We start from the raw sequence: 13,617 nt of genomic DNA, 5'->3' as shown, positions 1-13,617 counted from the left end.
GATACTTAACTTCTTTTAATAGGACAAATGAAATACAGTTCTAATTTTCTTATCACATTTTTTGTGATAAGACATTTTTTGTGTCTCACGCTGCCAAAAATTTGAAAGTGGCCCTTTTGCACGACACTAAATGAAATGTTTATTATCAGGAGGATATTTGTGTCACTCGCCGAATCAAACATTAACAGTGAACGAGAGAACAACGCTTTTAATAACCCTGATTATTGTGTTGATACTGCTCAAAGTGATAAATATTTCTGTGTCAAACGCTTCTAACATTTTCTCATAATGTTTAGAACGCTGCATCCCTACATTCAGATTTTGAGTGTATTTGGTAGGCCAAAAGAGAGAAGTCAAATTAAAGATACATTTGCACATTATATGTTTCAATAGACAGCGCAATGATCACGTTCTTGTGTTTTTTACAGCTACAATAATCTGTGACGGACTGTATTACATAAACATTTACGGTGTTTTTATATAGTCCCAGAACATACTGCTTTATAATAAAGATAATGCCCTCGTTCACAATGTCTCCGGTCCAGCACAATGAGTGAGATGACTGACACAAACAGGAATGACATTAAAGGAGTTCGACTGTGATAAATACAATCTCATTTCTTAACCCGGGGGAGAGAGAACATCACAAGAGAAAACACATTGGAACAGAATGAGGAGACATCTTTATTTAGCACAAAATGATAAGAAAACCACTGACATGTCAATTAGCTTCATACAAAGATTCTTAGTAATTCATTAATTTCCTTACAAGGACCATGACAGTATAATCTTATGAATATAATGTATAAAACACTGTTACTTTGGATATCTCTGCCTGATTATTTCAATAATCAATTAGATTTGACTGTGTGAAACACAACATATTTAATTGAATACGTAAGAGCATCACAGAGATGTGTTTGTGGATCTTTTATGGTGTTTTTCAGGTAAACAAAACAAGTGTTTTAAACAGGATTAAACACTGGGGCTACGTCCGAAATCACCTACGTCCATTCTATATAGTAGGCGAAAATAAGTATGAGTCATGTGTAGTGTGACCGAAACCTTAGCATGCAAAAAACAGTAGGTGAGAAATACTCTGATGGTCTACTACATCCACTGAGATTGGTGAGTGTGGATCGGATGAACACTTATCCATCCCATGATGCAACGGAGCAGAGTAACGGTCACATTTCAAAAGTAAATCAACTAAATATAGTAAAAACTTTAAAGCGGACGTCCATTTTTAATGTAAGTGCCAATAAATGAATTTCTCGTGACTAAATTATGTTTTTATCAACACTCACGTGTAGGTTGTTGTTAATACGTCACGGTTCAAAGAGCACTGGGGTCACATGACCATAGAATATGGTGGACGCAGTATGTCCCAAATCTATTCATAACGTAGTGTTTTAACGGCCGATAGATAGATACTTCTTCACATTCACTACATACTGTCACAGTATGCCAGTTCAGACGGAGCATTTATCCAGCTGTTGACCTTTGACCTCTAGTCTGTTGTTTTTTTTCAAATTAGACGCTGGTCTGCTTTTCATTTGAACAATACATTGAGAGCAACGTTCTTTTTTAAGGAGATCACTGATGATGTAGCTAAGCGTGATGCTTGGAGTAGCTACATCTTAAATCAACAGCTGATCGACCAATCAGCATCCAGGATTCTCAGTTTCACAATGTGTCACACACAGTTTTGTGTCGAGTACACGTGATGTGCTCAGTAAAGGTTCGGTGGAGGTCTGGCGGAGTTTGTTTGAGTAAATAAACACTTCTCTGGACGCAGACTGGTGTTCATGAGGTTCTTCATCATCGACGCTTATGTAACGCTGTCTGCTGCATGCGCTCATTGCTTACATCCACTGTGTGTGTGACTGTGTGTGTGTGTGTGTGTGTGTGTTCTCCGTCACACTCAGTTAGGTTCTTGAACTGTAATAATTCCCCATTGGCAGATCTGTTCACACACCCCTTTACATCATGTGTGTCTCTGCTGACTTTGCTCAAGATGGTTGTCATTATATAATTCCTCTTTTGAATCACTTTCATACGTTGGAGAAGTTTTAAAGTCTCTTAACTTATGTTCTATGTAGATTGTGAATTTAATGTGACGTCTGATTTTGTTACTGGACGTGATGTCAGCTCTGTGTTTGACCACTAGGAGTCATCGTCTGATGATGGACAGATGAAACTCTACTGAGAGCAATGAGAGAAGTAATGATGCTCATGAAACTACTGTTCAAATAAAACATCCCTGCTGCTTTAAGAGTGAATCAGACTGTCTGTCTCTCTCTGTGTGTCTGTCTGTGCTCTCTCTGTTTCATTATCGTGATCTGCAAGTTTATGGTTATTTTTGGCATTTCATTCCTTTTAGATTACAGTATCTCTAAAAACTGGGTACAAAATTCAGACATTCAGAACAGAGACATGTTCTGGCCTTGTGTCGAAGGGGAAGCAAAACGAAAAATTCAGTCTTTATTCAGTGGAACACAAAAGATATTTTGAGAAATGTCTCTGTGGTTATGTGTTCACACAATGGAAGTTAATGGAGTTCAGTGTTGTTTGATTATCCAAATCTCTATGTTTGTGTTACTCAGGTTTGACATGACATGAGGATAGGTCATGACCTTTTTTTATAAGTCTCATTCCTTTGGAGATAAACAAATATCTGTCACACACATTTCAATTCTTGACTCAACCGAAAAATAACTTCACTGTTTTCTGTTTTATTTATGTGTCCAATTTTAGACATTGTGTGACAGTTGTGTTTGCTTCAGTGTCCTATCTCAAGGAAACGTCTGGATGGCTCGTCATCCTCTGAAGGGTGCTTGTCTTCATCTCAAGATGTGATGGTTTCTGTTCCTGTTGTCCCGCCGTCTCCGGGATCTCTGTTCATTCAGAAGTGGCGTATTTTTAGCAGAATGTCCTAAAACCAAACAATCTGCTTCCCAAATACTTTCCAACATCTGTCAAGCATCAGCACGTCTGTGCCGTGATCCATCACTGCATTCCTCAGCTGGATCTCCTTCACCTGGACCAAACCTCAGCGCAGATGATATATCACTCCAGAACGCTGTTTCATGCATTACTGCAGCACTGAAGGTCTTAGACGAAAGATAAGATCAATGCTCATTAAACACATGTGTGGAACGGTTGGTGGAAGAAAAGAACCTAAGACCTTGAGACTGTCGGGCAGATTTGATTCTTTCAGGTTTCTGCGTGATTGATAGATTTTGTTTGTTAAGGAGGAAAAAGAAGCATTACATTCCCCAAAAGTATTTCATCTCCGTTATGTAAACAACCCTTCTTGGACAATCACTGGTGTTTCTCAAGAATGTTTTTGTGGAAGAAAGAAACTGAGGGGTGTGTCATTCATAAATAAATCTTTTTATTTGTTACATATAAAATTAGATCATAGATTATTTGCACACTTTATTCCAGTATGACAATGTTCAAATAAGCTACATTTTCGATAAATAATATTAATAAGAAAACATTCATTCAACCGTTAAGTCATTTGATTGTGAATCGTGTTTGATTGGAGTTTGATTTCGATAGCTGCCGAACATCGAAGAGTTACTAAAGAACAACTCAAGCGGGTGGTGAACAGGTTCATAGTTGTAAAAACGACAAGTCTACAGTTTGGGTCTGGTCTTCTGTTTGGACATCAAAACATACACAGGACATTTGAATATTAACAAACGCATTGTACAATTGTGTTTCTCTTGTCTGGAAGCTCCGTAACGAAGCCATTAATGGTATTGCTCCAGTGTGGAGCGAGTCTTTCCCAACGCCGACGCGGCCTCAGCAAACAGTGCACTTCAAAGTCCGCGTAGCGCAAGTCCTTAATTCCGTGGGAATCTGGATACAACAGGAGAGGATTCTCGACGGGCCGACGGACGGGCCCGCCATCTCCCACCCAGCCAGGCTGCGGTGACGTCACGCCGGTGACATGGGGGGTGTGGCGGGATTCCCCGCTCAATCCCTGAACTTGTGGATGTCGTTGAAGAGTCTGTAGAAGGGGTAGGAGGCGTCGTTGCCGTGGGAGCAGTTGTAGGTGCACTTGCAGGACTCGATCATCATGACGTTCTTGTTGAAGGTCTCGCCGTCTTCGCAGCGGAACTTCACGCGGATGGTGCGGGTCTGCTGCGGGCTGCAGCAGCGGCCGTCCACGCAGGAGCCACAGTACTTGGGCCGGTACTTCTTCAGGCTGGAGCATCCGGCGTAGGTGAACTTGACGGGCTGCGTGGACTTTTTGGTGCGGTTGCATTTCTTTCCTTTCTGTTGAACGAGCGAGAATGAGAACGGTTAGTCTGATGCGTTTGTGGAGGTGTCAACGGTCTGTGCGGGGAGGCTGGGTAGGACTCTTACCTTGAGGCTGGTGTACGGCGACTGGCTGCACGGCCGGACCTCACAGATCCGGGTCTCCTTCGTCAGCTTGCACTCGCTGTTGTCGTTGGTAATTCTGGTGGAGATGCCCGTGCCGCAGGTCTTGGAGCACCCGGACCACGGCGTGGTCTGAACGATGCACTTCTCAAACCTCCTCGATTCTGGCTCCGATCGGAACGCTGCGGATGAAGAGAGCGATGTTTAAAACTCCACTCGAACACATCGGTGCAAAACATGTCCTTCAGGCAGATAGAGAGGGAGACTTACCGGGCAGAGGCCTGAGGAAAGAGATGAGCTCGTTTCTGTTGGTCAGGTCGTTCTCAGAATCGTCCACCATCTGCTGGCGGCCAAACAGCTTTTCTGCAGATGCCCTTTGCTTTCCGTCGTCGCAGACCCATTCTTCACAGCACTGCCCTGGCACTTTGACCAGCCTGGGGTTGGCACAGCCCAGTGTGGGCAGGGAGAGCTCCTGCGGGCACAGGGGAATGCATCCCACCGCCCCGTCGATGCACGTGCACTGGTGCTTACAGTTGGGCTGGAAACTCTCTCCGTTCTGATAGATCCTGCTGTTGTATTCACACGGTCTGCCTTCGGATTTAGCTGTAGAGAAAACACAGAGTGGAGTTTAGTTTGAATTCAAGCAAAGTTTTCTGTACAGCAGGACTTTTCTCCTGTTTCGTTTAATGTCTAATGATGGGTGATGAGAAACAGACCTCGGCAGATGCCTCTGGTCGCCCCGTGGCTGGCCCCAAAGTTGCACTCCAGCCCCTTAAGTTGGTCGCACGGCTCTGTCCTGCTGCAGTCTTCATTCAGCTGTCTCGCACACACTCTGCAGCAGCCACAGCCGTCTGGCACCAAACTGACTCCGGGCGCGCATTTGGGCAGCTCTGCCGGGCACGAGCACACAGCTGGGCAGCTGGCGAGAACCTGAATGGAAAAAAACAGCAGTTAGTAACTCGATTGTCACTAACAAAATTTTCAACATGAGTTCAAGTATAACAGTTTAAGAATATGTCAGTAATAAATAATACATCTATAGATGTGTGGTTAACGGTACTGCTTCACAAAATGTAGAGAGAGAAACTTCAAGCTTGGGTCCAGCAAAGACTAGACAAAAGCAGAGGTCTCCAGACGCGCTTCGAAGTATTTGGCATGCAAAAGGGACGCTCAAGGCAGTGAGAGAATACCAAGCAACCATTCAATCTTTTAAAAACAACCACATGAGTATTGTCTATGTAGAGATAAAACGAATCTCCATATAGAGATTCTTCCTCCACACAATAGTCTGAATATGGAGAATGAAAGTAGCTTACCGCATTAAAGTGCGCAACAACGATGAAGAAAACACCCCAGGTAAACATCTTCGCGTTCTTTCTACACTGTGTGTCAAAGGAACAATTCCTCGTTTTAAGTCCTCGTGGTACGCGTCACGGTAAGGTCGCGTTGGCGTTGTGTTTCTGCGCGTGTGAAGGCGCTTCGCTCCGAATGCTGAGACGCGCGCCGCTCCTCTTTATATACTTCCACGGAGCGCTGACGTCACCAGCGCTGAACTGTTCCCAAAGTATGCGCGGAATGTTTCTTGGCGCGTTTTCCATCCGAGCTAAGCACCACCCTGTCTAACTTTCCTTTTTTTCTCCTAAATGAATTTTCCCCTTGGAGCGAGGGGACACATTTTGTACCGTTTCCCCCTTAATATTTCTCTTTCCACAGTTTGATTTCTTCTGAATTTACGTAACCATTTTAAATGTTTTGATGACGTATAACGGAGCGGTGTCTTATGATAAGAAGTATATTACGAATATTCATGTAGACCCTGCTATATAAACAAAACAAAAAAAATCAAACGGTGCTCATTACACATGCCACCAGATGAACCATGTCTGCTGTTTACCATTAAAACCATCAAAAAGAGCCCTTAGGGGATGTGTTTTGGGTCTTATTCCAGGAGGATTGAATGTTGTTCTATTGGTTCCCATCCACTAGGTAACATTCCACCAACACAACCCAACACATCAGAGTAGAATACATTATAACCATTAAACCCATTAGAATTTCTCCGGTATTTTTAGCTGAGGCAACAACATTGTCAAAGGACTCTTCACTAGCCTGCTCTATATCTGTTAACGTCATGTGAACGATTAGCTTTATTACTCGTCACACAAGTATGTCGTGGGTCCCGGGGGGTCCATTAATGGTGCGTCGCGCCTTCATTCCGAGCGCATCACACATCGTCTAAAGTTAATACACAGTCAGGAATTGTGTTCATCTACCGTCATCATGACTTTTTTCTTTTCAATTCCTGTTAGAGGTGCAAAAGGTACATTTATGTGTGTAAATGTAAAGTTCAGCGAGTGTTTGGGGACGCTGTGGACTGACGCTTTACGCATTCTATTTTTGGCTGGTTTCGTCTCTCTCTCTTTACTCAACAGCTTTAAGTGACTCCAGATGTGAAGCCCGACTCCAGACGTAACAATATTACCATATTTGGTCTGGGCAGTAGCCTACATTATTAACATTTCTGCCGGAGTTATTCAACCACAAAACATTCCTGACAGTTTAAAGGGTGCTTAAATGCGCTCTCCGTGGAGGAAATTCCAGCAGCTAATGTAATATTCGTGCTGTCTGTCTATCACGAAAGAAAAAGAAAAAGGAACAGGCATCCGATTTTCCTTATAAGATGTTAAAAAAAAGAAAGTGGACTGTTTTTTGTGAGGTTCAAATAAGTGGCAGTCCACTGAATTTCAGAGATTAGGATGGGGGTGCTTGGATAGACACAAAGCAAACCGACTGTGAGAGAAAGGGAATGTGCAACATCCTGAGAATATTGAAAGGTTATTTGAAAGGCTACCGTCTCAAACAGAACAAAGTCATGTGGAGACCGAGATGTCCAGATGGTCGTGTGGTATCTGAAATGGGTGGACCTTTGGAGACCTGTCATCGCGCAGGTGCGTTTTAACTCGTGCGTCTTCATGGGCTGTTTATCGTTGATTGTTCGATATAAAACAACACATGTCGCCATTATTAGTTTCATATGAGTGAGGTTTGTGCTGAATGAAGACCTCAGTTATAAAGATTGTGTTTACATGATCTCGTGGCATTTTTACCAGATTGTGACACCAGATGGTGATGTGCTGGACCGTGCTTTTCAATAAAGATGATCCATTTTCACGGGACCTTCTCTTTTGATCATCTACATTTTTAAGCGATAAATTATTTTAGCTTAAAGGGATATAGAAAACCCTTGATTAAAAATGCTGTCATCTTTTTTTATTCCCTCTTCGTGTGAGTGATGCTTTCTTCAGTTGAACACAAAAGAAGATATTGTGAGAAATGTATCAGTAGTTTTGTGTTCATACAATAGAAGTCAATGATTCTTAGTGCTCTTTGGTGTTCTTCATAACATCTTCATTTGTGTTTTGAAGAAGAAAGTTTATGAATATTGCGTAAATGATGAAGTTGATGTTCAGCTTGTGGTATTTTAAAATAAATCTTTTCTTTTCGGATTCACTGTACTAAATGTCAGTAGAAGCTCGCGTTCAGTTGTAACAGCGATCTAATGAGGTCAACTGTAGTGTGTTCCCTGAAGAGAGTGACCGTTGGGTGCATACAGTGAGAACATGAGCTCATGGTTACGTTGACATCTGTTCCTGCACATGGCGTTTGGAGATGTATGGTTCTCCGTGTCTCCTGACCAGAGGGGCGCGGGGTTTTAGGAAACAGTGCTGTCATTGTGTTCCAGTGGAGTCACCCCTCATTTTTCTATGCTGGAATTACACATCCAGGAACGGTTACAAGAGCGTCTTTCATTTGCGCTCATTTGTAATAGCAAACATAATATTTTCCATCGGCTTTCTCCAGCCCCTTGGAATCGCCTCACAACAGTGGGTTTGGCGGTGACTATCGATTGCGAACGCATGACTCAGTGGCTTAACCCCCCCTGATCCGACCCCACTTTTGAAGGAGACTTGAGCTGCAGCCATATTTCAACATTATGTAAAAGTCCAGAGATGATGAAGGGCTCATGCTGTGTTTGTTTTACTGCAGGATGTGTCATACACCCACAGATGACATTCGGCTGCTGTTGCTAAAAGCACTTCGCTCACTTTCTTCCGGATCTCTCGTCTGAATCGCTGTACATCAGTTAAAAGATATTCTTACCAAAAATAAAGCTTTATTTCTTAGTTTTCTGTGGGAAACAAAAGTGCTGTTTACCTGTGTAGGTAACTCACCTGCATATGTGATCCTGGTGGTTGCCGGAGTGTTGCTATGCAGTGGCCAAGATATGGTGGTTGTACCTTGTGCATTTTGATGTAGATGCTAAGGTGTTTTGAGGGAGCTCTGTGTGGTTGCTAAGGCATTGCTATGGTTGCTAGGGTCATCTGAAAGGTTGCTTCCTCTAGGTATGATGAGGGCCCATCCAATCAATGTAAACATTTTTTGATTGAGTTTACAATCTGGATCTGGTTAGTAAATACCAGTGCATGTTGTTCAGAAGAGATTCGGTTTTGTGTTTTAAAGTCACACACTTTGGTAAAACAGCAGAAGTTCCGTTTCAGTGATTTTCGGTCTTAAATTTGTGGCAGAGGGGTTTGCAAGAGTGTCCTTTACTAACATTATCCCACAGAGAGTACAATTATAGTTACCACAGTAAAATTGAAAATGTTGCTTTGTGTTAACAGAAAGTAAAGTGTCATGAAGAATCTTTGTGCACCCTTAAAAGGACGTCCCACATTGATTCATTTTGATTTATTTTGATTTTAACATAATAACATCAGTATTTTGGATGAAACTATGGCTACCATTGTAATTACTTGTAAGAGCTGGATTTTATTGGTAAGTAAAAAAAGGAAATTATTGAATTCAACTTTTGGTCGAACTATTCCTTTAGTAAACTAAGTGGTTCTGTTGCTTAGCAACCGTACACAGTCTTCACTTGGGATAATGAACAACATGATTCAATTACAAAAAGTTCATCATTATAGCTAATAAATACGAACAAATGTTATTTTGCTGTTGTACTTATATAATGCACACAGAGTGTTTTTGTGAAATGTGTTTTGTTGATGAAAACCAGATCTGAAACCTCTTTGAAGCTCCTCAGACTTCATTCATCTTTTATAGAGCTCATGTCTGTGAGGCAGGTGTGTGTTAGCAACCGCTCTCCTCACCTAAACCCAGATATTTCCTCTCCGAGGGGAAAGCCGGAGGAATGGAAAAACGGAGCTCAGGAGGGGCTGGGGGGCGGAATGAGAGAATGGAATGTGGAGCTCCGGGAATGTTTAGACCAGTCTGGATAATTGAGTGGATCTGGAACAAGAAAAGACAAACTTTGTTCCTGGGGTGTGGAGGAATGTGCTCAAGGATGTCTGGAGAATGATTTCCAGCCAGGCTCAACGGAAAGATGGAAAGACACAAGAATTTCCATAGAGAAGAGGAATTCCAGCTTTAAACAAACACACACACACACACAGTATGACCCCGGCCACGGAATTCCTTCTAAAAATGGACAAAATTCTTGCCTGGGATTTCCTGCGTGCGTGACCCGAGCTGAAAACATTGACTTTATTACATTTATCTATTTCATTTACTGCCTATTTCGTGTTGTGAAGGTTTAGTGATGCAGGTGTCTCTCAGGTAATGAGATGTTGTTGAGGTGGTCGGTGGGGGTAACAGTGCGCGCAGGGGTAGGATTCAGTCTCTCGTGGGGCGGAAATCTGCTCTTTGTTCCCGGTAGGTGGAGGTCTGGAGGAGGGGCAGGGACACGAGCCAACAGAAATGTGTCGTCAGAAAAATGGCTCTTAACATTCATAGCAAAGGCTTGTGTGATCGTCCTTCAGACATGGAAACCAATGGTTTTGTAAAACAATCGTTTAACGTTTAAAACATCGTGGTGAAGTATTTCGCAATAGATGAGAAGATCAAACGCGCCAGCTCCAGTGTTCAGATTGTTAATGGTTTTTTGTAATAGCCTGATATAAAAACATATTTATACAAACATAGCCCAAATAAAAGTTTTTATATTTATAATGGTATGCACAATTATTCGATATAGTTGTATTATATTTTTTAGAAAATATTCTTTCTCTAAAATCTGTTGCGAAAAATTGTAATGAGAAATTAAAGTGCGTAATCGGCTAGTCGGGAGACCACGTGACGTCACAGCCGCCCTTCTGTCGCCCTTTCAAAGCTCGAGCTGTCAGCGTGCGGACGCGCAACCAGAAAAAACATCAACAAACAAACAAACAAATCAGCAAAACGCGCAGAGTTTGGGACTGTGCGGCTGTTAGAGAGCACCTCGATTCGTTCACGCCGGTGATCTGTGAGTTTAAAGCGAAGGAAAGGCGCGCGGAACGGAAACATGGCCGAGCTCATGGCCGGGTTCGGGATCTTTACGCACGCTGTGGTTCGAGCGGTTCCTCGGTCTCTGTCCACGGAAGCACTGAGGACCGGTAATCTGGAGGTGGACGCGGTGAAAGCCCAGCAGGAACACGAGGAGTACGTGACGGTTCTGAAGCACCGGCTCGGGCTGGAGGTGATCGAGCTGCCCGCGGATGAGACGCTACCGGACTGCGTGTTCGTGGAGGATCCTGCGGTCGTATGCGGTGACACCGCGCTCATCACCAGACCCGGAGCCGAGAGCAGACGCGGGGAGGTACAGTGACCCAAACCCCAAATTTGCTTTCCATGCACATAATTGCTGCACTTGACATTATAAGCACAAGTTCACGAGTCTCTGTCATTTATTGAAACATTCTAAAACATTCACATGTCCCTTACGAACATAACCAGTAGTGATATCCTCAAATTTATTGTGACCTCACCATTATAACCATAGATTAACCAAACCATGGAAATGATAAACCCCCAATGGTTACTACTTTTAATTTGTGATGTAATAATAGAAAATTACACCGTATAAAACAACTATTAAGATTTTTACTTAAAAAAACTGCAAAAACTTGACACAAGAAATTAAAGGAGTCATATGGTGCGAATACATGTTTTTATGCGTCTTTGGTGTGTTATAGTTATAGTGTATTAGATACGTAAAATTGCTAAAATGAAAGTGTGGGAACAAAAGATGTGTTCTATCTATAAGCGAATGCTCACCCAGACCTGCCTGAAACGCCTCGTGTAACCACACCCTCACACATCTACATCACTACGTAACCAGACTTGACTAAGACCGCTCAAATCTAAACCCAAGTGGGCGTACTTGTAAATCTCATTGTATCATCAGCGCTAGGGCTGGGCGGTATGACCAAAAATTAATATAACGGTGTTTTCCAGATTTATGGTGGTTTTTTTTAAACCACATTTTCTACTGATTGAGAGAGAAAATACTACTGTTGATCAACTTAAAAAACAAGACGACATAAGTCCAAATAATCAGTAATTATGTTCCAACTAGAGGCAACAAATGTGTTGTTTATAATGTCTTTTTATTTAGTATTTATTTTGGGTTCATTGTCTTTGTTGAGTGGAGACGAGATGTGGTGTAACACTGGTTGATCAGAAGGGCCAATGCGCTCGCGTTATTTATTATGTTACAATTCCTTGCTGTAATGCGAGCTTGTTTCTATCTCATACAAACTCTGTATAATGTATATGGTTGTTTGTTTATGGTCTTTATAATGATTTATATAAAAGGTCAAACGGTAAGCTATCGTTTTTAACTAATTAACATAATATTTTTTAAATAAAACCTTAGCAATCCTTTACTTCCTGCTCAAGTCGAGCTTGCAAAGTTAATGTATCGGCTTGATCATCTTCATTTTCCGTGTCAGATTTGGGCTCGAATTTATTTAAGGAAGTCATGATGACATTTTATCACCAGTCAGTACAATTGCTTTAGAACATGACGTTCCGAATGTGGTAAGAGTACGCTTGCAGTATTCGACCAATCACTACGCACTGGTTAACTGGCCAATCATAGCACACCTTGCTTTTCAGAGCAAATTTAAACAAAAAAAGTCCTATAGTTGTTTTTAGCGTACTTTGAGACCAGACAGTGTCCACATTGATGTCTGTGGACCAGATTTTGTTGAATGATCGTATCCAGTACCTCAGAGATAAAGTATTTTTCCCATAGACTTTTGGAAGATCGTAAAAAATGCTCTTTGATTAACAAAGTTTTATGATGTTTACACGTTTTGTCTGTCATGGTAATATTTACAAATAAACACACCATTTGTTACCTTTTGAAGCATAAAAACAAGAAGGTCGCTCAAGATCAACGTCACCGTCACCACCGCCAAGCCTCCGAAAACTCTTTCAGACAACTCTTTCAAACTTTATTAGAAACGTGTTTCCTGGTGAGTTATTTCTCTGTTAATGAATCCGCATCTACGTTTGAAGAGATTTGGACCCATGTTGAATTGTTTGTGAGCTTTATATGTGCAATGACGTCCAACATCCAAAGGAAGTAGTCACTATTAGAAACTTGTTAGCAACCGCTGTTTTTAAGACACAATAAGACTTTAAAAAATCACAAGCAGGTTATAATTGCTGTGTTTTATCTCATATAAAACATCTAAATATTTTTACGATTTATTATAAGCGACGGACAGATCTTAGGCGATTAACCAAAAACCTATAGACTTAGGGGCGATGGAACCGGACGTCGTAAAATGCTAATTTGCTTCGGGGTTTGCACACAAGAATACGTCATCTCTGAGGTACTCAATTGTGTATCGTGTTGTTTTTCTTTGGAAAGTTTGAATTGAGTATGTGAGTATTTTCATTCAAAAGAACTTAATACAATGATGTAAAATCTCAATAATATATGAAATAGTTTTTTTTCTGTTATAAATTGTGTTCATGTTTATTTGGAGTCCAGATTAAGTAATATTTTGCAACTTAAATGAGTATTTTACACAAAAAGGTTAATAATGTGTTCTTGTTTCAAACCAGTTTTTCTGACTATCTATCAGACCGTCCGTGTTTTTAGTTGTGCTTTTTAGTTTTTTTGCTGTTTTGTGTGTTGTTGAGCTGAGTTCCACTACACATAATGCACATGATAATCTCCTGATATGGTTACAGTTATTAGAGTGTGTATTGTGTGTGTGTCTTTGGTGACTGATTTTGTAGCAGTCATCTTCAGAGACTTCTCGCCTGAGTTTAGTAAGTTTAGCAGTGTGTGTTCATGTGGGATATTTGTAGTCAAAGAATCATTTAATTCAGCTCGAAAGCAGTTATAGTACCCTGACACGGCAGTCC

The 13,617-nt window shown here is 41.5% G+C and overlaps 2 protein-coding genes across 2 annotated transcripts in view; one reads left to right on the top strand and one right to left on the bottom strand.

The window, feature by feature from the left end:
* Positions 1-3,377: 3,377 nt before the first annotated feature.
* ccn1 (cellular communication network factor 1) lies at positions 3,378-5,902 on the bottom strand. The gene is made up of 5 exons (XM_056732418.1): positions 5,712-5,902; positions 5,112-5,325; positions 4,666-4,998; positions 4,381-4,577; positions 3,378-4,290 (listed from the first exon to the last, which is right to left on the bottom strand). The coding sequence occupies exons 1-5, from the start codon at positions 5,757-5,759 to the stop codon at positions 3,988-3,990; spliced, it is 1,095 nt and encodes a 364-aa protein (XP_056588396.1). The 5' UTR covers positions 5,760-5,902; the 3' UTR covers positions 3,378-3,987.
* A 4,552-nt stretch (positions 5,903-10,454) lies between these two features.
* Positions 10,455-13,617, top strand: part of ddah1 (dimethylarginine dimethylaminohydrolase 1) — a 35,168-nt gene continuing 32,005 nt past the window's right edge. Inside the window, exon 1 of the mRNA XM_056732427.1 lies at positions 10,455-11,050. Within this exon, the coding sequence (XP_056588405.1) occupies positions 10,757-11,050 (294 nt within the window). The 5' untranslated portion in view covers positions 10,455-10,756. The remainder of the gene's footprint in view (positions 11,051-13,617) is intronic.

This window comes from Triplophysa dalaica, chromosome 20, assembly GCF_015846415.1.
Source record: "Triplophysa dalaica isolate WHDGS20190420 chromosome 20, ASM1584641v1, whole genome shotgun sequence".
Lineage (NCBI taxonomy): Eukaryota > Metazoa > Chordata > Actinopteri > Cypriniformes > Nemacheilidae > Triplophysa > Triplophysa dalaica.
Note: the sequence above shows the minus strand (reverse complement) of the source record. Positions and strands in the feature narration are given on the sequence as shown.